Source organism: Ochotona curzoniae, unplaced genomic scaffold (genome assembly GCF_017591425.1).
Source record: "Ochotona curzoniae isolate NIBS_2020 unplaced genomic scaffold, NIBS_Ocur_1.0 contig_883, whole genome shotgun sequence".
NCBI classification, from domain to species: domain Eukaryota; kingdom Metazoa; phylum Chordata; class Mammalia; order Lagomorpha; family Ochotonidae; genus Ochotona; species Ochotona curzoniae.
The window spans coordinates 53,613,636-53,638,176 of NW_024466599.1; the positions used below are offsets into that span (position 1 = coordinate 53,613,636).

The following is a 24,541-nucleotide window of genomic DNA, read 5'->3' on the forward strand; positions in this document are numbered from 1 at the left end:
GTAGCAGCAAGCAAATGCTGTTGGTCCTCATGGCCAGGACATGAGAGCAACACTAACTCCCCAGACCATGTAGGACCTGTGCACTGGAGGGTCACACCTGGAGGAGTGGCACAGTTCAGGCTCGGGTGAGGATGACCTCTCTCGCCACAGTAGAGGAGGAGGCCTGGGGCACAAAAGACCGGGAGCTGCAATGGAAGAGGCTGAAGTACAAGCCCAGACAGAGAAGGAAGACAAGCAGGAGTGCATGGCAGTGGGCATTTGCCTGGTAGCTGTGATGCCCCTGTCCCACACTGGAGTGTCCATGTTTGATTGCGGACCTGGTTCCCGACTCTGGCTTCTTGTCAGCGCTAGAAGGAGGGAGGCAGCAGTCATGGCTCCAGTAGTTGGGTTCCTGCCATCCATGTGGGAGGCCTGGGCTTTGGGCCCTGTTCTTGGCTTTAGCCCTCAGCTCAGCCAAGGCCAGTGCAGGCATCTGGGGAAGAACCAGCAGAGCACTTTTCTCTATGTGTCTGTCACTCTGTGCCTGTTTCTCAAGTTAAAATAAAATAAGAACAAACATAGGAGGCAAGGGTTCATCCTAGGGCAAACCTGAAGCCATGGCATTCCTTACCTCTCTGTCTTTCCGAATAAGCAAGAGCACCCGCAGGTGCCTGGAAGCACTGCAGTGCAGGAATGCAGACATGTCAGCTGCTGCCATGGTCTTTTTCTCCTGCTACCCTGACTCTACCTAGCAAAATGCTTCTCAGTTGGTTCATACCTGGCTTGCAGGGCTGACACCCACCTGCAGTGTTCTGGTCCAACGGTGCCAAGAGGAGGCGGGAGGCTTCCCTCACCTCCAAGGAAGGTCCCGGGTACAGGAGGGCACCTGGCGCTGGGGATGACTCTGAAAAAACTGAGTTCGTGCAGTGATAAGAATGGGACACGGTCATGAGGTTGTGTAAACAAGGTGAGGCTGTGCGTGCGGAGGGGTTCCTTGGGGTTTGTGTGTTCACAGATGTACACACATATGAGGGTGTGGATGCATAGAGGCACATACATCTACATGCATGCACATGCACATACAGGTATATGCAGGTACTTTAAAATTTCATGGAAACAGGACATGAAAAAAAAGTTCATTTTGAGGCAAAGATTCTGAAATCCATGCATATTTTTCATGATCTGTAGATATTTTCTATGTACCTCATGCATAGCAACACATTTATTCCCACAATACCTGTGTGTGTGTGTATGTACACACGCAGATACACACCCTAGGGATCTTAGAAAAGTTCAAGGATATGATGAAAAAACTAGGTATGGATTTCAAAATGTTTGCACCACAGCAAATTTATCTTTTAATATCATTTCTGTACCTCTTTGATATATATACACACATATATGTATATACACACATATACATTCATGTACTTTTATGACTGGCTTCCTTTTAGGCTATAGGGCACAGGGCCTTGCACTTGATTGACACTCATTAATGTTTGCTGAATTAGAGCAAACCTCTGCTGGGTTCATTCTGGTTTTTCTTTGTTTTTTTGTTTACTTTTTATCATTGACCATTGGTCTCAGGAGTTAATGTTTGAACCTGGCCATAAAGAAATCAACGGCTGCTGACCTGCAACCCATATTCAAAGGGGGAGAAGCCCCCTATAAAACAACCCACAGTGGGCAGCCCAGCCAGCAGTGCTGTGGGTCAGTGGCGGAGCGGTAACTAAGCTCATTGCCACCATGAACTTCACCGGCAAGTACCAACAGCAGAGCCAGGAAAACTTTGAGGCCTTCATGAAGGCAGCCGGTGAGTGCTGGACTGGACGTCAGGTTGTAGGGTATGGCAAGGAGGCTTAGCGTTGGTTAGCCAAGGTCTGAAAGCTGAGCTGGGAGGCAAGGTCTGGCTGTACCCAATTCTGGGGGTGTTTTTCCATCATCTCTGGTCGCCTATTGTCTCTCTCACTGGACAAGATCAGCCCATACCCAGGTGAAAAGAGCATTGAACTAGAGTGTGACCTGGTCTGGTGGTGCTTCATTGGGTGACCCTGCGAGCATGTACGCATGCATCCATCCACACATATGGATTCAAGGTCAGCCACACACTGGGTGCTGTAAGGGGAGGACACCAGGGAGACAGATGGTGATGAGCTGCATTTCCAGGGGGCACAAGTTAAGCAAGACAAGAAATAAATGTAGTAAAACATGTAGCTTGAGGTGCGTCAGTACTGAGTGTGCTAAACAAGCCCTGCCTCTATGATACCCTCATTTAATCCTTGCCAGAGTTGGGGCCTCTGAGGCTTAGGAAGGCGAAGGACTCATGGCCAAGGTCGTATAGCTGGGAACATTTGAGTTGGGATTCACAGTAGGCACTGGTTCCCAGAGAGCCCAGTTTAACTCCTTATTCTTCACAGGGTCAGGAACAAGAGGGTGTGACACTCAGGGGGGCATGGAGGGGAGCAAGGTGGTGGAGAGGGGGCATGGAAGGCTGAGCCTTGGATGCTGAGCATGTGTCCACCGAGGGATTTGAAGCGAGGCATGTGTTCCAGGTGGAGGGAGCCGTGGGAGCAGAGGGCTGAGTGTGTTATGGGAGAGAAAGTGGGAGCAGGGAGAGGAGGACCTTCGAGGCCCCCTGAGACACGTACCTTCCTTCTGTAGGCAGGGCACATCACTTGTGTGTCTTGCATTCATTTCCTGTGCGATGGTATCACTCATTCTCTCACCCCTCCCACTCTCAGTGCGTGCGATTTTCATGAACCTCGATTCGTGCAGGAGCATAGGCCTGCTCTAAAACTTCACAAAGCCCTCTTCCAAGGCAAGAGACTCGACTGCAGAGTTCAAGGCGGGAACAGGTGAACATGGTTTCCCAGCACAGCCCTTCTTCAAGTAGCTTGTTCTGACATCAGATCCGTAGCATTCTACCTGTGGAAACATGCTTCCGCTCCAAGTGCAGAGTAGTTAAAGGAGGACTGAATGTAAAGAGAGGGTGAGCAGGGAGCAGGTGTCTACCAGAGCAGGGGTAGCCTGTTTATCAATTAACTGGCAAGATAGTAGCCAGGCAGGCCATTGACCTTGCCTGTGGGAGACCTAAGCCCACACAGCTCCCAGGCCTCCAGCTTCTGTGGCCCCAGGAGGAGGCGGGACACTCTTGCCTTCCCTCTCTGCCCTGCCCATCCATGCCACAGGCTGCTTTGTCCACTGTGGCCTTAACACCTCTATCCGACTCTGAGCCTCAGGCCCGTTCCCTCAGGTGTGCCAGCTGATGTCATCCAGAAGACAAAGGATGTCAAGATGATGTTGGAAATTGTGCAGAATGGGAAACATTTCAAGCTCATCATGTCCGCCGGCCCCAAAGTGACCCAGAACGAGTTCACCTTGGGGGAGGAGTGTGAGCTGGACACTGTGATGGGCAAGGTCAAGGTAGGAGGGGCCCCTTCCACTCACCCTCTGCTTCCAGAATTTTCCCTGAACCCAGACCCAGCATTTCCTGTCTCTCACCATTCTCACCACAGATGTGTAATCACTGGAGCCATTATAGGATGGGAGAGGCACAAAGTCAGCACCCAAGGAAGCTTTTTTTCTTTCCTGGGGGCTGGCAGGTGATATTCTGACCGTGTCTGCCCCAGATCTGAGCCCTCCCACATGAGGAACCACATATTGCCCCCCCAGATCTGAGCTCTCCCATATGAGGGAAATGAGGGGCAAGACTAGTAGGTACACAACAGGACTCTGCCCCAGATTCTCCCTGGCTCGGCACTCAGTGGTTCTCCAGGGAAAACCCATAACGAAGCCCTAAGTCAACTGGCCTTGCTGAGCCCAGAGTTCCTGTTATTAGGGAGATGCATCTTAGAGCGAGTACTGGCAGCACCAGCATATCAAGACCCCAGGCAGGCATGCAGACCAAGAGATCTGGGAGGAATGGTCATTGGGCCCCTGGCCTTAGCTCCCTTGTCTGTACAATGGAAACAGTCAGCCTTCCCAGACTGAACACAGGGACCAGGGAGCTTTCTCCACTGAAGAAGACATGATCAAGAACACGGCAAGGGGAAGGTCATTGTGGGTTTTACATAGACCTTTTCAAATATTGTCCATTTTGGAGACAATTCCCTTACATTTTTAGTCACTTATTTTCATTTATTTAAAAGGTGAGAAAGAGCATGAAAAAACTTTCATCCACAAGTTCACTTCTCAAAAGGGGCCTGTTTTGTGGGTAAAACTACCACAAGGCATTCCATGTGGGTGCCAGTTCAAGTCCTACCACCTCCACTTCTGATCCAACTCCCTACCAATGCACCTGGCCCAACTGCTTGGGTCACTGCACCAGTGTGAGAAATCTGAAAGTTCCTGGCTCCTGGCTTTAGTCTGGCCCAACCTTGGCTGTGGTGGCCATCTGGGGAGTGAACCAATGAACCAGCAGATGGAAAATGTGTGTGTGTGTATGTGTATGTGTGTTCCTTTCCATGTAACTTATACCTCTCAAATAAGTAAAAAAAAAAAAAATTCAAAAAATGATCCCAACATTTGGGGCTAAATCAAGACAAAGACAGGACGCGGGAACTCATCTAGGACTCTCACAGGGGTGGCAGGAACCCCAAACACTTGAGCTTCCTAGGGTATTACACTGGTAGGACACCAGCACTAGGAGTGGGACACCAACCTAGCCACTCTGATATGGGCTGTGGGTGACTTACTGCTGTACTAAACCCTGCACCTGGAAACAAATTTCAACCTTGGCCAGTGTTTTCTACTCCCTATTGGATCTCTGAGTTACCTCTTCTTGGATGTGTAAGGTTTGGGAAGGGAAAGAACCTATAGAAGAAGTAATATTACCACAGTAAGCTGCGTGTTCACTCAACTGATCGCCACCTCCCTCCCTGAACTCGGAGCACTGAGATTTGACATGACTTTACCTTTCGGCTGGTGTCTGAGCTGGCCGAGGGTTCCTTTGCTTATAGTTAACTCACACGGGAGATAATGAAATTCAAAATTCAGAGACAAGAGGTCCAGTCTTTTTCTTTCATTGGCAAAAGCATCTCCTGTGAAACAGGGAGAATGAGAGTGGTGGGATGGGAGGATTCTGCTTGTTGCAAGCTGAGACCCAGGCAGGACGCCCAGTCTCCTTAGCAAGTGTCTCTCTCCCTCCGCGGACCCTCCCCCACAGGCTGTCTCTCTGTTCTTTGCAGACGGTGGTGAAGCTGGAGGGTGAGAATAAACTGGTGACAAGTTTCAAAAACATAAAATCTGTGACTGAACTCAGCGGGGATACCATCATCAATGTAAGTTGGTTCTCTGAGCTGTGGCTTCCAGAGCTTGAGTGGGAAGGGCAGCAGGTAGAGGAGTAAGTCACACTCCCCCTCCAATTGCCCCCAACCTCTCCCTCCTCCTAGCCCTGTTTTCCATGGTCAGTGCCTACAGCCACCCCCCAAGGACCTGCCTCTACATAGCAGGGAGGTTACGCACTTTGCTCGAGTCTCTCCAACAACCATGATGGAGAGACAGAGGCAGGAAACAACTCAGAAATGGCAGAACCAGAATTTCCTGAAAGTGGGGGCCGGGCGGGGGGTCATCTGCCAGCCACACTTGTTTGTAACATCAGCCTCCAGGCTCTGCAGGTGCTGGTGGCTGCCTGCCAGATGTCACCGCACCTGTCCAGGGTCTTTCCCCATCTTTCCTGCAACGGTCAGCCATTTCCACCTGCTGCCTGCCTCTCCTCCTTGTTACCCATGACCTGTCTCCTTTTGGCACCCACATGGGATGGAGGAGTAAGGGTCACATGGGGCAGGAGGGAGCACGGAGATGTGGCCAGCCATCAGCACGGTTCCCTTCCTGTCTGTTTCCCCTGGGAGCTCCGAGGGTGGGAACCCCCGCAATGCCACAGACAGTGCCTAGGCTTCCCACGGGTCCAGGGAGCCCCACACTCAAGGAAGGCTCCGGCTGGCCAGAAGTGAGGATCTTCCACTGACTTTTCAATGGACGACCCCTGAGTGATTTTCATTCATACCTCTTCCCTATTGCTTCAGGACTAACCCGTGAGCCATGGAGACCTCCACCTTGCTCCATAAGCCCAGAGTACTTCCTAAACACCCATGAAGCATTTATAGGAAGAATCAGGTTGGCAGCCAGTGATGGTGGCTTGCGAATCTGATACACGCTTGGCGTGCAGTCAGTCTGGCCGCCAGCTGCCGGCTGCCTCCTGCCCGAAGGTGGGGGTGAGGGATGCAGCGACTATCCATCAGTTATGTCCCACTGCTCTTCACACATGTACTTTTAGGAGTCACAGAAGATAGAGCACTACCCACAGGGCTGTTACGGCTGATGTGTCCCCTTCAGCCAGGGACAGTGTGAGCAGCATTCATGGCCTGTGCTATTCCTACCCCTGCCCTGCCACCCTCACAGCACAACAGGGTGCAGAGCCAAGCTGCCCTGGACCAAGTCTTGGCCCATTGCTCTGAGGCTCCCCAGCTCACCCAATCCTCTCATCTTCTGTTAGTAAGCAGGTTATCCATTGGCCTTGTGAGGAGCAGGATCGGGGCTCAAGCCCACCAAGCAATAAGCAGTATGTTTCTGCAGAAACCCAAGTGATCCCTGTTTCCCCCAAGGACATACCATGTTATGACAGCAGTCAGGCAGACAGCAGGCGTGAAGGGAGCATCCCTCAGTGACCTCGGAGGTGACAGACACATCCATGTGCTCACCCCTGGGCAGGGCAAGTACACAGCACCCACAAGCATGCCATTCCAGGCCAGGTCCCAGGTGTCCCGCCCAGCACGTGTACCCTGCTAGATGGTGTGCAAGTCCTATCTGGTACATGGCAGATCAAATTGGAGTGGGCTGGTTTGGGTGATCTTGTCATCACAGCCATTGATGCAGAAAGGACTTCAGGAGAAGGCAGGGGGGAGAGCTCAGTGCATGAGAAGTGACACAGTAAAGAACTGGCACTGGATTTGGGCAAGAGTGCCAACCTTCCTCTGGCCCTGCTGTCAATAGAGGGATCTTCGAGTTTCGTACGTTAACATTGGACTGTTAGTTTTTGTGACTTGATTTTTTTTTTTCTTCACAATTGAACATCAGATGAACATTTCCTTTCTTTTTTGGCTTTCAGAGCATGACATTGGGTGACATTGTCTTCAAGAGAATCAGCAAGCGAGTTTAGCAAGCTGCGTTTCATATTCTTTTACTGTGTAAAAAATACTGTAATAAAGTGAACTTTGTTTACAAAAAAATCTTTCCTCCTCAATGGGTTCTCCAAGGTGCCACTGCTGTTTGTGTTGACGAGCACTGGTCACCTAGGCTTTGGGTAACCCTGGTCATTTGTCTGTTTCACCCCCGCCGGGTCAGCTCTAAGGGTAATTCTTAAACACAGACCTCCAAGTTGAGTTTGCTAGGAATCCCAGGTGTGGCTGGATTAGCAGGGAGACCCTAGTCAGTCTCCTGGACAGAAGACCCGAAGCAGGAGGGTATGCAATGTGTTGTCTTTGGGTGGGTGGAACTCCCCATGGGAGCAGAGAGTAGGAACACGGCCATGCACAGAGAACAGCCATGGCCATGAACACTGCCATTGCAGCCTGCCTACTAGTGAACAGGTGCGAAGAAAGGTTAGGCACTGACTCACCAGACGAGCATCTTCTCCTCCTGGCAGAAGGGGATCCTGGCATGGACAGAGCGAATGCCCTCCATGCCGAGGGCAGAGGTGGAATGTGTCTTTGGAACACTCGTTCATATCAGGCTGTCAGGTAGTGTTATGGGTTGAATGGAACCTCCCCGACCATTCCCAGGTTGAAATCCTAAACCCCACAGTTCCAGAAAGCAAGCGGATTGGACATAAGGCCATTACAGATACCCTGAGTGCCGCCCCAGACCCTCGTCAGAGAGCTGCCAAGTCCTGCCACTTCTACCTTTACAACAGCTCTCCTTGCCCAGGCCTGGGCCCAGTCCTAAGGCAACCTTGATAAACCCCATTATGATTTAGATTCTTGTGGGTGAATGAAGCTCTTCTTCCTCCTTCTGTTTCTCCTCCTTTTCTCTCTGACACTCTACTTTTCAAGTAAAATAAATAAATCTTTCAAAAGAAGATCTTTTATGAATAGCAATAATATGGGAGAAAACACCTGTTGCTTACCCAACAAAGGCTAATGAAAGCAACATGAAAATTCCCTTACATCAACAAGAAAGCCGACAAATCAAGGGAAATGTGGGTTGAGGACATTAACAAGCAGCTCACAATAAGAAATGCTTAGCAGCTCACAAAAGCATGCTGGCTCAGTAGCCTAATCCTTGGCTTGTGGCACCAGCAATCTGTGTGGGTACTAGGTTCAAGTCTCAGCTGCTCCACTTCCAATTCAGATCCCTAATTACCGTCTGGAAAACCAAAGGAGGATGGCCCAAGTCCTTGGAACCCTGCACCCATGTGGGAGACCCAGAAGAGGCTCCTGGCTCCCAGCTCTGGCCACTGTGGTCATTTGGGGAGTGAGTCAGCGAATGGAAGATCCTCTCTCTCTATCTCCCCTCCTCTCTGTATATCTGACTTTCCAATAAATAAAAATAAATCTAAAAAAAAAAACCCAGAAATACATTTAGTCTCACAATAATCAGGGTAGAGGGATGTAAGATGAGACATTTGTAAAAATGTAAATGACTGTAGGGTGTAATGAAGAGATCTAACTGTGGTGATGTAAACTAGAAGCCCATAGGAGGCGCCACTGGACAGAGTCTAGTTACTCAGTGCCCTTAGCGCCAGTGATACTGGATTTGTTATCCCTGGGAAAGTGTTTCATACACATGGGCCAGCCCTGCAGTACAGCGAGTTAAGCCAGCACCTGCAACATCGGCATCCCTTTTGGGTACCAACTCAAGTCCCAGCTGTTCCACTTGCTCTGCAGCTCCTTGCTGATGTGTCTGGGAAAGCAGCAGCAGATGGTCTGAGCACCCCCAACCCTGGCCACCCATGTTAGAGACCCTGTTAGAGCTCCTGGCTTCAGCTTGGCCCAGTCATTGTGGCCATCTGGGTAGTGAACCACAAGATAGAAACTTTATTATTCTCTCTGTCTGTACCTGTCACATTAAAAGAAGTTTCAAGTGATTACTTTCAAAAAAGGATGCAACAGCGCAAATCTGGAATTGAAAGCCCCTGAGTTAAAAAGGATTAAAAGAACTATATAGCCATCTTCTGAAAGAATTACAGTAAATGAATGAGGTGAATCTGTATCTACACGTACAGAAGTATCTCCAAGACAAAACACTTAAAGAGAGCCAGCTTCAAAACAACTTAGATAATGTGGCACCTTTCATGCAAATAAAATAAAACTATTTGTATAAACAGATGGGTAAGAACATGCTGGAAAAAGCCCATTGGCTAGAAGGGCTGGGGACAGAATTGAGAAGGAAAGCAAGAGTTACTTGAATGATGTACCTGTATATAAAAGATTTATTTATTTACAAGGCAGAGTTACAGAAAGAAAGAAGGAGAGAGAGAAAGAGATCTTCCTTGCACTGGTTCACTCCCAAAATGGCTGCAATGACCAGGGCAGGGCTATTTCAAAGCCAGGAGCTTCTTCCTGGGTCTCTCCTGTGAGAGCAAAGGTCCAAGAACTTGAGCCATCCTCCACTGCTTTCCCAGCGAACTGTATCAGAAATGAACAGCTGGGATTTGAACTGGTGCCCATATGGGATGCTGGTCACATGATATTAATATAATATAATATAATATAATATAATATAATATAATATAATATAATATAATATAATATAATATAATATAATATAATATAATATAATATAATATAATATAATATATTACAGATATTAAAAGCTTTGGCGATGAGCTAATTTTGTGGCATTATCTTTTTACTGAGTAATGCATTTTTAAAAATGTAGTTGACAAGTTACACACATCATCCTTAAAAATGTAGATTGATTTAACTAACCCATAATTTGGGACCTCAGTTTTGTCACCTATAAAATGGCTAGTATAGCATTTAAAGCTTTTGTGCAGCGCCCATGAAATAGCACAAACCAAATGCCATCCTAGTAACTCATTTCATGATCACTATTTTCATTGTTATTGCTGCTCCCAGTTCCTCGGGGCGTATAAGTGGGTGCAACCTTCAACTGTGAGTGTAAACCATTCTACCCAGAGAAATTTCCCTCTGTACGTGAATGTGGAGGCATGAAGGGAGAAAGAGCTGTGCTGAGTCCACTGGACTGATAAAGGGCAGAATTGAAACTCTTGGGTTCCCCAGCCGTGGGAGGGCCACGAAGGGCAGACCAGTCTTTTCCGAAACCTGGTAACATTCTACCTGGCTCTTCTTCCCTTGGGAACAGCTCAAGGGTTTGGTGGCGGCTGTTTGAATATTTTTGCCTGAAAAGGAAAATTCATTTCCTATGCCGGATTTGGATTTTGTTCAGGTGCTCAGACAGCGCTGGGCCTGAAGCCTGCTGTATATAAATTGAATAAACAACTGTGGATGGAGTCAGCTATTTTTAGCTGGATGCTTTTAAACTCCTCTCGGTCACCTCTGCCTGTCCTATGAGCATCTCACCAGCAGAGGGCGCGCGTACCCTGTGAGAGCCACTGATTTGCAACCAAAAGCCACAACCTTTTGAAGCCAGAAGTTCACAACACAACTGATTTCACAGATCTCAACCAACCTTTTTTTTTTTTTAAGAGTTATTTTTATTGTAAAGGCAGATCATATTTATAGGGAAAAGTAGAAACAAAGAGAAAAATCCTACACCCGCTGGTTCACTCTCCAAGTGGCCACAAAGGCAGGAGCTGAGCTGATACAAAGCCAGGAGCCAGGAGCCTCCTCTGGCTACGGATGTCTTCAAGACATTGGGTGATTCTCTCCTGCTTTCTCAGGCCACAAGCAGGGAACTGTGTGGGAAATGGACATGAACCGGACATGAACCAGAGCCCATATGGAATCCCAGCTTGTGCAAGGCAAGGATTTAGCCATGGAGCCACTGCAACAGGCCCCAGAGAGCTGAGACCAGCATTGTGGTGTAGTGGACTAAGCTGCTGCCTGCTATTAAGCATCCCATGTGAGTGCCTGTTTGTGTTCCCACTACTCTATTTCCTTTGTAAATTTTTAAGTAAGATTTATTTGTTTAAAAGCCAGAGTTTGGGCCTGGCATGATAGCATAATGGTTAAGATCCTCGCCTTGAACGTGCCAGGATCCCATATGGATGCTAGTTCTAATCCCGGCAGCTCCACTTCCCTTCCAGCTCCCTGCTTATTGCCTGGAAAAGCAGTCGAGGATGGCCTAAAGCTTTGGGACCCTGCATCCGCGTGGGAGACCTGGAAAGAAGTTCCTGGCGCCTGGCTTTGGATTGGAACAGCACCGGCCATTGCAGCCGCTTGAAGAGTGAACTATCGGATGGAAGATCTTCCTCTCTGTCTCTCCTCCCCTCTGTACATCTGCCTTTCCAATAAAAATAATAAATAAATATTTAAAATAAATAAATAAAAGCCAGAGTTTGAGAGAGAGAGGGAGAAAGAGAGAGAGCTTCATCTGCTGGTTCACTTCCCACATGGCCATAACAGCTGGGGCTGGGCCAGGCTGAGCAGGAGCCAGTGGCTTCTTTCAGGTCTCACCGGCCCCCATATGGGATGCTGGCATCACAGGTGGTGGTTTTACTCATTAAGCCACAGCACCGGCCCCGCTGCTCCATTCTGATCCAGCTCCCTGCAAATGACCTGGTTTCCCAGGAAGACAGTCAAGTGCTTGGGTCTCTGCCACACTCAGGAGGTCCAGGTGAGGCTCCTGGCTCCTGGCTCCTGGCTCCTGACTTTCACCAGATCCAGCCCTGGCCATCTGAGGAGTGAACCAGTAGAGGAACATTCTCTTTCTCTTCTTCTTTCCCCCTCGGCTTCTCCCTCTTTTTGTACCTCTCTGGCTTTTTAAATGAGTTAATTAATTAATTTATTTATTTTTATTACAAAGTCAGATCTACGGAGAGGAGGAGAGACAAAGAGGAAGATCTTCCATCCGATGATTCACTCCCCAAGTGAGCGCAACGGCCGATGCTGCACCAATCCAAAGCCAGGAACCAGGAACCTCTTCCGGGTCTCCCACGCGGGTGCAGGGTCCCAAAGCTTTGGGCCGTCCTCCACTGCTTTCCCAGACCACAAGCAGGCAGCTGGAAGGGAAGTGGAGCTGCTGGGATTAGAACCGGCACCCATATGGGATCCTGGCACATTCAAGATGAGGTCTTAAGCTGCTAGGCCACGGTGCCGGGCCCAACTCTCTGGCTTTTAAATAAATAAATAGTTTTTTTTTTTAAAGATTTATTTTTATTATTTTTTTTATTGGAAAGGCGGATATACAGAGAGGAGAGACAGAGAGGAAGATCTTCCGTCCAATGATTCACTCCCCAAGTGAGCGCAACAGCTGATGCTATGCCGATCCGAAGCCAGGAGCCTCTTCCGGGTCTCCCACGTGGGTGCAGGGTCCCAAAGTCTTGGGCCATCCTCAACTGCTTCCCCGGGCCACAGGCAGGGAGCTGGAAGGGAAGTGGGGCTGCCGGGATAGAACCGGCGCCCATATGGAATCCCGGGCGTGCAAGGTGAGGACCTTAACCACTGCGCCACCATGCCGGGCCCAATAAATAGTTTTAGAAAGACAAAGAAGTGAGTTTTATCTTTAACGAGAATGATTAACGAGCCTGTTGTTCAACTTCCAGAATGTACTCCCGGAGTATGAGAATGTAAACTCCTTAATGAATAATCAAGTCTATTCGCTATTACAAGGTGTTCTCTGACTTTCACTGAGGTCTTTGATAAGCACACATCAGTTGGTTTTGTTTAACCCAACCCTAGGCACGCCCCCACAGCACGCAGTGTGAGGAAAGCACACAGCCCACCCTCCGACCCAGGCTTGCAGATCCCCAACCTGGGCAACTGATTGGCTGTTTCCGGGCTTCAATCCTCAGTTTAAATTTTCAATTAATCTTGAATGATTTCAGTCAATAAACTCGACCCCGAAGACAGTGAGGAGTCACAGAGGAGCTCTGAGCCCTAGTAGCAACACAATCCTAAACATGTTGTAGAATAAATTGTTTTGGCCAAAGTGTCAAGGACCAGGGCAAAGGGCTGTGGCCGAACCCGGGGAAGCAAACAAGAGGAGTTGGCGATGAATGACTCAGGCAGGAGGCGTTGGGTGCTGAGCCAAGGCTGTGCTCGTGAGGCCAGAACAAAAAGTTCCAAGCCTTCAAGGAGTTGGGGTCAACGGTTCTGGTGACATGCATTAGTAAGATGTGTCAGTCAGGGCAGGTTAGCAGGGAACAAGGTACAGTCAGCAGAGTTCTCCAGGTGAGGGTTTAAACAGAGGACTGCTTACAAAGGTGTGGCTAGACTCAAGGGCACCAAGAAGGGAGGTGACGCCCCTGTGGCTGGCAACCCCAGGAAGCCACATCATCCCAAACCCATAGCGGCAAGGCTGGTGACGGTGCTGCTGGAGCCCAGCAAGACTGGGATCATGAGGGGTGAGGTAAGGCACCCCACATGTGCTGAGCCCAGGCAATGTAGACAGCGCCTTCTGCCATCCAACCTTCTGTCTTTGGTTTTCATTGCCTGAGCAAGAAAGCCAAGGCCAGTCCCTCTGTGCACAAGCAGAGCAGAGAGGGTGGAGAAAGAATGAGTGGATGGAGAAAAGCCACATTAGGAAGCCCTCTAGTTACGAGAGAAAGAACCCCACTCCCATGGGTTGTGCCAAAAATAAGGATGGGCAGGGAGCAAGGTTCGCTAGTTCGTGTAACTGGAAGGACTCATTGGATCCATGTCTGTGTCTCACTCTCATTAGCTGTTCTTTCTTTCCCACGCCAGCAGATTCCGCTGGGCCATACTCTACAATGTAGCAGTGGGTCTAAGTGTCAACAGCTCTGGAGTCCCAAACTAAGGGCTCCATTCCCAGAGGGGAGCAGGGATTACTAGTGTAATCCAGGAGGGCCAGGTCCTCCAGCGAGGGTTCAGTGTCCTGTGTGCTAAAGCTGGCGCCCAAGTTGGCACCCAGCAACTTGAAACTTGACATCATCCACAGACAGAAATGCTTACATCTGGGAAATGCTATATGACCATATATTATAAATTAGGGCTCTTCTTCACATCGCTAAATATTTCTCAGCATGCCATTGACCCCTCGGGCCATCACTGTCCATTGGTAAGTGCAGTGCCATGAAAGATTTAGGCTGGGTACAGCACCAATATTTTTTCCCCTAAAAAAGATTGGTCTTATGAGGCAGTTGAAGAAACAAGTGGGAACCAGCGGCCTACACGACCAAGTGTAAGTGCCTCCAAAAGACACAAACCTCACCTCTAAACGCCTACCTGCTATTTCAAATTACAGATCCCCGCAGCCCCACAGCCTTGCCCAAAAATTCAGTGGCTGAGAGCAACACAGGAAGATGTCAGGTTTTCAAAGGAATTCCACAGACACTGCGCATGCCCAGCAAGGGCGAGCAGAGGAAAGCAGTGAGAAAGGGCCATGACCCACCAAGTGAGAACTTAGGAACAACCCTGAATTAGTAAACAGGAAGAAAAAGAAGAAAAGCTTGAGTCTGGCCCTCAGGGAGGTGCTGGGCAGGTTGATTCATTCTCCAGGAGTCAGACTGGAGGGATTCAAGCCCAACGTCAGCTCTGGGGCTGGCAGCTGTGGGGGCACGACAAGGTACATGAGCTGGCTTGATGGCAAGACTCCGGAAGGCAGAGGAGGTTCCCAAAGAAGGTCAGGTCCCAACCCCCCACCCCACCTGCCTCAGTGTTACTTTGCAAGGCCCAAGGGTGATTCGGGTAAGGACCTTGAAATGGGGAGATTATCAAGGTTGATCGAGTGGGTCTGACTTTCACAACAGAAGGGCCGGACACCAAATGTAATGACAGAAGCAGGGGTCAACGGGGTGTGATGACTGCTTGGGGCTGCAAGGCCAGGCCTGGGGGCCTCGTGGAGGGAGTCAGAGTGTCTCCCCACATCTTCAGAAGGAGCATGACCCTGCTAACGCCTGAACTTGAGCCTTGTGAGATCCATTCTGAATTTACGACTTCCAGAAATGTAAGCTACCAAGTCTGTGTTGCTTTAAACCACTGAATTTGTGGTCACTTGTTCTGGCAGAAATAGAAAACAAATACATACTCCTCCAAGACATCTGGAGAACTACAGCACTGGGCTTTGTGCCAGCTTGTCCTTGGGCCAAATTTAATGAGCTAGGGATGCCAAGGTTGACAAATGAACCCTGAATTCTTGCCAGGGTCCGTAGAGCTGCACACTGGCTAGCAATCACGCTGCACGTTGGGCTCTCTGTGATGGACAAGGTACCCTTGGTTCAGTTGAGACCAGGGGCTTTGTTGTAGCACTGGGCCAGGTGCGGGGAGTGGCAGGGGAGGAGCTCTGATCTGCTCCCACCAGATGGGATCCATTGGTTTAGCCAGAAACTTGCACCTGCAGCCACCCTCGGAAATGCTGTTCTCTCTGCTGTGTTCCCCAGCTATATTTATTCCTCTGTTTTCTTTGGGGAAATGAGCCCTGAGTGATTTGCGGAAGCAGTGGCCACATCTGGTCTTTGATGTACGCATGTGCTTGTCAGCGCCCTGGTGGTAGGGCAGGCAGGTGTGTTCATCAGAAGAGTAGTGGTCAGTAGTTGCCTTGCCTTACCCTAAGAGGTCTCAGAATGCAGAATTTTTTTTAAAGATTTATTTTTATTATTTTTTTATTTGAAAGGCGGATATACAGAGAGGAGAGACAGAGAGGAAGATCTTCCGTCCGATGCAGAATGCAGAATTTTTTCCTTTCTTTTTCTTTACTTTTTAAAAAAAACAATTTCTTTATTTTTATTGCAAATTCAAATATACAAAGAGGAGAAGAGGCAGAGCGGAAGATCTTCTATCCATTGATTCACTACCCAAGTGGCTGCAATGGCCAGAGCTGAGCCAATCTGAAGCCAGGAGCCAAGAGCTCTTCCAGGTCTCCCACACAGGTGCAGGGTCCCAAGGCTTTGGGTCATCCTCGACTGCTTTCCCAGGCCACAAGCAGGGAGCTGGAAGGAAGTGGGGCTGCCAGGATTGGAACTGGTGCCTATATGGGATCCCAGCATGTGCAAAGTGAGGACTTTAGCCACTAGACTATCATGCCGGGCCCTGGTTTTTTTTTTTTTTCTTTCACTTATTATGCCATGAATTCACAGAGAATGGTCTCCAGCAGCTCAGGCCCCTTTCCTTTGGTTGTGACAAAGTGGAGCAGGCTGGGCTGCGCTCAGTGGAGCAGGCAGGGCTGCAGTTGAACCCAGGTATCTTTCTCTTTGGCTTCTTTTTTGTCTGATTGTTTTCTTTCACTTGCTTTAGAAAGCTGTCTCAGTTTAATATGCTCAATACGCACATTTACCCTCTTGGCAAGAATCTTGCCCTTGACTCATTTATTTACAACAATGCCAACAGCATTCTGAGTAACATCGTTGACTCTTCCAGCTTTGCCATGGTAACATTTACAGGGCATTTCTCTTTGAACAGCACCCATGCCCTTGATGTCTACAGTGCCACCCTTCCTGTAGACGAGCATGTGTGTGGCCGAAGGAGCAACTCCGTGCTTCCTAGAAGGCCTGGAGAACATGTCACAGGGGGCCTCTCCTCGTTCCCTTCGTATTCATCATCTTAGCAAATTACTGAAAGATGGTGGCTCCAGCCAAAAGGCTTAAGTGAGAATTTCCTTGATATTCTTTGTAACTACCCATTCTGTTGCCCTCATGTGGCAAAAATCCCTCATTGATTAACAAGCTAATGTGTCACAATGTGAAGCCAGTTACTGTGGTGGAACTCCAAGCTATCAATAGAATACTGGTGAAGGCGGAGTCAGAATGAGACTCTCTCATGAGCTAGCGCCAGGTCCCAGCACGTCGCACCTGCCACTGCCCCTCACCTGTACTTCCTCAGCAGGGGAAAGGCCACCCTAGCAGAAGCATGGTTAGAATTCCTTCGAACAAGAATAGCGACATTCACTGGACACCAGGTGGGGGGCGGGCATGGATCAGCCACTATTCCAAGAGCTTTGCATTTAGGAAACTTAACTCTTACAACAGCTGAAATACAAATAAACTTAAGGGCTGGTGTTGTGATATAGCAGGTAAGCCCAATGCGTCGGGAGCATCAATTCAAGTCTTGGCTGTTCCTTCCCACCCAGCTCCTTGGTAATATGCCTGGGAAAGCAGTAGAGGATACGGTCCATGCATCCACGTGGGAGACCTGGTTCCTGGTTTGGGAGCAGCCCAGCTTTGGCCATTGTGACCTTTAGGGAGTAAACCACTAAATAGGAGATTTCTCTCTCTCTCTCTCTCTCTCTCTCTCTCTCTTGCTCTCCTGTAACTCCACTTTCCGATTAAATAAATAAATCTTTTAAAAAAAGATTTTTAAAATAGAAAAAAAAAGATTTCTCAGTAGCCACACTTCTAAAAAATATAGAAAAATATTTCTCTAAGATGGTACAATCCAATATGATAGGCATTACCTACTTTGGTTAAAGATAAATTAATAAAAATTAAATAAAATAAAAGATTCAGTTTCATGGTTATAGTCAAGTGTTCATTAGTCACCACTTGTTGATGGCTACTGCACCAGATGTCACAAATAAACCTTCCCATCATCACAGTAAGTTCTATCAGAGAGTGCTGTTTTAAAAAATTGTTAGAAAGAAAGAAACCACATCTATTTGCTTGGAAACAGAGAGAGTTTAATGGGCTTTGTTAATTGCCATAACATAATAAGTCAAAGTACACAGTTTCATATCTCTTCTCTGAAATACGTGAAGTCATTCTTTCACATATTTACTGAGCACCTGCCCTCTTCCAGTATCTGTGCCAGGCTCTAGGAGTGGAAAGATGAAGAAAGGGACCAGCTTCTGCCCTCAAGGAGCTCACAGTCTGATGGAGGAGGCAATGTTCTTGGGTGGTGTTCTGTGGAGGATCAGGTGTGGGAGGAGCAGAGAAAAGTTTCATTCGCACCTGTTGGGTTTGATGTACCTGCAGAACATCTGGGAAGGTGTGGGAGGCTAGAGCTCAAGCTCAAGGTTGAGAATACACAGAGTTGGTGGGGACCAACAGCGTTCAAGATAGTCAGCAAGGGTCTGCCCAAGGTATGCAGGGAGCGTGTACAAAGTCAGATGTGTGTGGACCAAGGACAACTCCAGGAAGCGCCAAGGCATCACAGGCAGGCAGAGAAACAGCACACAGGAAGGGAACTGAGAAACCATAGGAGAGGCTCTTCCCCGTGGAAGAGGGGTCACGGGAACCAGCAGCTTGGGGTGTCGATTAATACAGCAAAACCAAATAGCAGCAGGACTGAAAGATTTCCACCAGAGCTGACTTCAATGAGAGAGCCATTTTTTTGTGGAGGAGCAGTGTGGCCACCAGCATGTCGTGGGTTCAGGAAGTAATGAGAAGCGAAGAACAGCAGAGAATAATCACACAACTCACAAGAATACTCAGAGCTGTGAGGGTGTTCATCCCAGAGTTCTCAGAGTCCTTCCTGACTGTGTGAAACAGTCCCGCAGTGGGAGACATGCTATAGTACTTGGGTAGAGAAGCAGTAGAGATGAGGTAAGGTTTTGAGGACATAGTAGGGTAAGAGGTCTTAGGATGGGAGAGAGAGAAAGAGAGAGAAACCCTTATTCCACTGGGCTTGGGGAGAATGAGGGAAGGAGAAGCACAGATACAGAACAGTTCATTAGAAACAAGCACACTTCAGAAAGACAGGGTGGATCAAAAGACTGTAAGTAGGAAGGAATGACCCACAGTGGGTTGGCGAATAACAAGAGAAGAAGCCTTGAGGGGAAGGGGAAGTGTCACAGGAGAGTAGAAGAGTGATCATCTGAGTGCGCCAGAACTTCTGGGAAGATGTGACCAGTGTCAGCAGGGAACTTGGCTAGACGTCGGTCTTATAGAATCTTCTAGAGAAGAGAGTGATCTCGAGGAAGAACCAAATGTCAGGGACAAGTGTCCTGTCAAGAGGGAAACCATTTGCAGAGCTTTTAGCCACTGGATAGGATTCAGAGGGAGGCAGCGGGCCTTTCTGGGAATGAGAGGGTGGGAACGGAGCAACCAACAGTTCTAGAAGAGATAACAAAAGCAGGGAACACTAGGCAGAGCTCTGCGGTCAGCAGTAGTGCCAGATTGTACCTTAATAACTGTTCCCATGGGAGAGCTTTATTTAAGGATCCTCAAAAAACATTGATGAGAGCCCTCAAGGCAATGCAAAGACATGGGTCACGCCTCTGAAAATACCCTAGACCAGGTCTACAAGGCTCCCGGTTACAGTGTCCTCCCAGTGAGAAGAAAAAGCAGGCGCACACACAGGGGAGCCAAGTCAAGGAAGCAGTAGCAAGACAGTCATAAGAATGGGGCTTCACTGGGGACAAGGATAACACCGAAGCTGGCAAGGAGCCCCCAGACACATGTCACTCAATAAAACCCCCAAAGGCCAAATCTCCAGATCTAAGTTCCTTGCTTCCTTCCAAGAAGACTTCGGTAACTCCAGCAGGCCAGTGGTCAGAACACTCCCAGATGCTGTCCACATCACAGGAAGTCACAAGGATTGGCAGCGAGGCCAGGGGAGGAAGACCTTCCCTCTCTGTGTGTTCTAGAAGCACACCCAGAACTCGGACTTTGAGTGGAGGCCTCAGGTGTTCTGGGCAAGGCTCCTACATCTATCTGTATATTTAGTATTCTGCAAGAGGTTTCAGTTCTCTGAACAGAACCTAACTGCCCACCATCCAGCCCTTTCTTCCCAACTTCCCACTAACAGGAGGACACTGGATATCACCAGCCCAGGCAACCAAGTCCTGAGCATTTCAGCATGAATCAGACAACCACACAGGTGAGTGAGCAGCCACCTGGGGGTCCTGGCACCTGCCATCCTCTGCTCTGAAGTCTTCCTATCTATGACACCCCTTGCCACTCACACACACACACACACCAGACTCACACATTCTGTGCCAGCCCCTCTTTCCACGTATAATTGACCATTGCATTTATTACTTTGTGCTTTAATTCTCCATTGCCATCCTGCCATTCACTATCCCATTACATTTAGAGGTCTTTTGTAGGGTCCTCAGGTCTAGCACCCAATAAATATCTGCAGGAGAGGCTGGGCTGGTCTACAAGAGTTACTTTAGGTTGAAATGAATTGAACTGAACTAAAACGACAACAGTAACTTAAGGCAGGACATTCTTACAAGAAAATTACATAGTACTCCATCTTCCTCACCAATGGTCTTCCCCAAAATCTACCACCTCCAGAATCGCTCCTCAGATCCCCACATTGCCCACCTCCCTCCCCAACCCCAGCTTGGAGAGTCCCTACTGCTTCTTGTGGAACAGAGCTGGAGCTGGCTCATTGCTGGGCTCAGCCATGACCTGCATGGGCTGGTTGTTGAGGGCGGCCTCCCGCATCTTGTAGTACATGAATTCATTCTGGCGGAACATGCGCAACTCCATCTCCGTCTGCATGCGCATGCCCTGTGGGACACAAAGACACCATAAGTAGGTTGACAATGCCCCAGGTCATGGTGGCCTTTGGCTGACTTTGCGGTGAGTGGTTCTCAGGCATAAAAATTAAAATCTCCCCACTGAGAACACACACACACACTCATGTATCAGAAGTCTAACATCCTGTGGGGGACCCAGCTTGTTGGGGACACGGAGTCAGATCCCTGAGGCTGTGTCTGAGGGCGCAGGGAGGGGAGAGCTGTCATTCTCATCAGGTGGGGAGGACTTGTTTTCAGGAACTGTCAGAATAGGGGCTGGATTTGCACCCTGGCACCTGCATTTCATGGTGGTGAGACCTCAGGCAAGTGGCTTCCTCACTCAAGAGGTGAATAATAAGATTCCTGCCTCACTGGCAGTGCACTGTGAGAATGGCAGTGTGAGACACACAGGCCCTCACTCTCCCACGCGAGGCTTTGTTTGAGTTCTCAGGGCGCCACAGTGAACAGGACCACAAAGACTGCCTCGAGGAACAGGATACAACACCGGTGGCTACTTCTGCTCCTCTTCTCCTTACTTGGTTCTCACATCAATTTTCCATATGATAGAGGAAGACACTGAGGCTTTGATTAGTAAAAGGACACCCATACCCCAGGTCACATCAGTCGGCTGGTAGAGCTGTTCTGCAAGCTACACGATGACACAAAAACCTGTTTTCCCTGGACCACCCCATCTAATGACCTCTCCTGTCACTCTCAGATGAGCTGGTCTTTCAAAGCACAATGGACATCAGCAGCCATGGCCATCAGGCCACTTCGAGGTGCAATTGTAAGAGCTTTTCCACCCATTCATTCATTGCACTCTCACTGCCATGTCATCCTCCTTACCCATTTTCCTGATGTGAAGACTAGGCTCTATAGAGTTTAAACATTACAAAATCCCACAGCTCAGAAGCTTCACTAGCTGGAATGTAAGCCTGAGTCTGATTCCAGAAATTGTGATTTCCAACGGAACTCTATGTGGCCCAGAGCACTTTGTAAGATACATGTATGCACACACACACACACACACACACACACACACACACACACACACACCCCACTGTTGGGTTTTCTCAGTGCAGGCATGGGTCATCAAATTACTACAGGCCAGGGTTCAAGTCCAGGCTTTGCCCTCAACCCCTGCTGTGACCACCGACAGATTACTCCCCATTCCTGCACTCAGTTTCCTCAGCTGTACAACAAGGGGAACTGGCTGAAGTATTCTGAGTTCCCTCTGGGCTACCTGCCACTTCCTGGACTTCTTGAAAACAAAGTCTAGCTAAACCCACCTCAGCACCTTCAGAGAGCTGAGACCAGGCAGGCAGCACTGAGCCCCAGCTGTTACTTGCCTCTAAGTCCTTGGTGATGGGATGCGAGGGTCCATGTGTCACCAGGAGAATGGCATAGGCTTTGCAGATCATCCCATGCCCCACCTCAATGTTGCCAGCATGCCAGTTGGTCAACCCTGCCCGCATCACGGCCATGCCCAGTTGGGCATTGTTGGGGTGGTAGAGCTTCCTGTGGGGGTAAATAACCACGACACATCATGGCACCCATCTTTACATGTGCACAAGTTTATGAAGAGCCAATACTGGTAGTCCTTTCGCTTCTCGCACTACTGCAGCTAGGCATCTGTGGCTGGCCAAGGGGGCACACAGGTGCAGAGACTTGCCAGTTGCCATCTGTGAGGAGGCTGTAAGAGCTGGTACACAGACCTGGGCTGCCAGGCCAAGCCTTCCTGGGGAAATGGGATGAGGATGATCCTCGGAGCTCGGGTATAGGCAGCTGGGAGCTCTCAGAGCTGCCTTGGCTTCCTCCCTGGAGAGTGGTACGACTTGAAGGTTGCCTTGAGGTGGTATTGGTATTCTCACCTCCGTGACACCTCTTGGCAAGGACTGCTTTCAGGACACTGCATGGCTTACCTGCACTTTTGCCTGACTAGCTGTCTCTCCCAAGAAATGCACCTTCTTGTGCCAACTTACTCATTTGGCCAGAGATTCAGTCACATGCCAAAGTGGGTACAGAAGGCCAGAGAGTGCTATTGGCAGAGGGAAGGCAAAGGAGTCACATTTTACAATTTATAAACAAGGACATCTGGTGTCTCTCTTGTGTTTTATTTTAATAAAAGATAGCTCCCAATATTGCTCATGCTGATAGTTAGGAGAAAAAAACACATACACACAAAACCCTCTCCCAGCACTTAAGATAAAGCTGGACTTGGAAGGAATTCAACAAAAGCACAAGATACTGCCCAAGTGGTAAATAAGCTGGAGAATTTGGGAAAGATCAGGGATGGCAAATAGGTTTCATCCAAGTCCCAACTCCGACTGGGCATTGTGCTTGGAGGGCCATGATGAAAGCACTCAATTACAAAGAGAACCATGATCGGTTACTGATGTCTGCGATGGGTACAGGTGGAGGGGCAGCAATATGTGTGTCATCTCCTGTTTGTGTTCCCTGGAGTGGACCCCACACCCCCAGCAGACTCTGGGAGACTCAGGACCATCACTTACATATAGCCATCCACCATCCTCTTGGCATAGTGCGAGGCCTCCTCAAAGGCCTGGAGGTAGGACAGGACCTCAGACACGATGCTCAGCATCCGCAGTGTGTAAAGGTTGGTGTCGGCAAACACGGGCTCCTGCTTCTGCAGGCAGTCGCGGCATAATTTCACAACCTGCAGGGCAATGTGAGATCTGTCCGTTACCACCACACCAGTGCACATGCTTAGTTCATATATGGAAGCACCAGGGATGTGAAGGTGATCTGGCTGCAACATCTGTCGCCCCATTGATCACCTAGGTTGATTCGGCTGATCTGGTTGGCCAGACTGGTGTCCCCTTCCTCCCTCACTGCTCCATGTGTGTCCCTCCCGAAGCTGCACGCTGGGTCAAAGAGGACGACCATCCCTACTGTAGGGGGACAGGTCTTCAGTCAAGGGTATATGAGTAGCTGCGCTCCCCTGCTAGAACCTCCAAACAAGCTCTCAAGGTCCATATGGAAGCGCTATGATGACCATGAATAGGAATTCTAAAGGGTTGGGGAAACTGCTGAGGGAGGTGGGGGAGTGCATGTTTGTGCTCTAAAGTGGTCCTCTACGGTTAAGATATAGGGATGGGAAAGGTAATGATAAGAGATATGGCCGACAGCTAAACACAATTTTTCCCACCACAATGCACTAAGATAGGTATGACTAATCTTTCCATTTTGCCAGAGACTGAAGAGATGGTGAATACTTCAGCAAAGTCAGAGTTAGTGAACAACAGATTCACCCGAATCAGTCAACTTCCATCTTAATCACCATCCTGGCAGTTCTTCACCTTGTGCATTGAAATCAGCTGGAATTCATTTCAAACACATTATCTCAAATTCATTTTAAAGACATGTCCTAACTCAAATTCATTGGACTGAGTGTCTGGAAGAGTGACCCTGGTTATGTCATTTACATAAGACCCTTGGGGGTCCTACGCACAGGAGGCTGAATAATCAGGTCCTGCTGGAAGCATATGTGATGGGTGAGCAGAGAAGGGAGTCCCCAGGAAGCTAAGAGACCCTGTAGGAGGATGCTGCCCTGGCCCTGTGAGGAGTCGGGTGGGCCTGAGCCCACTCAGTTTGGAGTCAGGATCTTCTGCCTGATGCGTGTATAGACCCGGGCTTAGGCCCATCACCACGAAGTCTAATGCTCTCTGGGTTTTAGTAGCCCTTTGTTCTCCTTTTCTTGTCTTGTTGCTTTCATGGGAGAAGGGGGACATGACTTTTTTTGGGGGGGGGTTCTAAAATGAGTGAAAATATTGCTTTTGAGGCATTCCCAGAACTCATGCGGCAACTGACAAAATGAAGACCACCAATAATTTTAACCTAGAGACAATTCCCTAAACTTCATGGGGACCATGTCTAGCCCTACATCTAGCACTACCAAATTTGAATGGCGAAGAGGGAGAAATGAGGGGGACTTCCAGAAAAACTGAGGGGAGGAGAGCCCATAATTTGTTCCAGCTCCTAACTGGTGCCTAACCCCTGTCTCCTCATGACAGAATTCCTGGGGGGCAAGGAGCATCTC

At 48.9% G+C, this 24,541-nt stretch overlaps 2 protein-coding genes and 1 pseudogene across 3 annotated transcripts in view; 1 reads left to right on the plus strand and 2 right to left on the minus strand.

Moving 5' to 3' along the window:
* The first annotated feature begins 1,621 nt into the window (after positions 1-1,621).
* Positions 1,622-7,197, plus strand: FABP1 (fatty acid binding protein 1). The gene is made up of 4 exons (XM_040994092.1): positions 1,622-1,792; positions 3,233-3,402; positions 5,166-5,258; positions 7,085-7,197. Exons 1-4 carry the CDS (start codon positions 1,726-1,728, stop codon positions 7,133-7,135), a joined length of 381 nt encoding a protein of 126 aa, XP_040850026.1. The 5' UTR covers positions 1,622-1,725; the 3' UTR covers positions 7,136-7,197.
* Positions 7,198-16,137: 8,940 nt separating this feature from the next.
* Positions 16,138-16,618, minus strand: LOC121165373 (annotated as a pseudogene).
* Positions 16,619-20,259: 3,641 nt separating this feature from the next.
* The window catches only part of SMYD1 (SET and MYND domain containing 1), a 37,221-nt gene continuing 32,939 nt past the window's right edge, over positions 20,260-24,541 (minus strand). For both annotated transcript variants that reach the window (XM_040994094.1, XM_040994095.1), the window contains 3 exons: positions 22,995-23,158; positions 21,831-21,999; positions 20,260-20,473 (listed from right to left, as the gene is read on the minus strand). In XM_040994094.1, the coding sequence (XP_040850028.1) occupies positions 20,315-20,473; positions 21,831-21,999; positions 22,995-23,158 (492 nt within the window). In that variant the 3' untranslated portion in view covers positions 20,260-20,314. The remainder of the gene's footprint in view (positions 20,474-21,830; positions 22,000-22,994; positions 23,159-24,541) is intronic.

Excerpts from the sequence above, each read along its gene's own strand:
- FABP1 (XM_040994092.1), top strand. The coding sequence starts at position 1,726 with ATGAACTTCACCGGCAAGTACCAACAGCAGAGCCAGGAAAACTTTGAG. Across the intron at positions 1,793-3,232 it reads GGCCTTCATGAAGGCAGCCG|GTGTGCCAGCTGATGTCATC; the intron begins GTGAGTGCTGGA and ends CCGTTCCCTCAG. Across the intron at positions 5,259-7,084 it reads GCGGGGATACCATCATCAAT|AGCATGACATTGGGTGACAT; the intron begins GTAAGTTGGTTC and ends TTTGGCTTTCAG.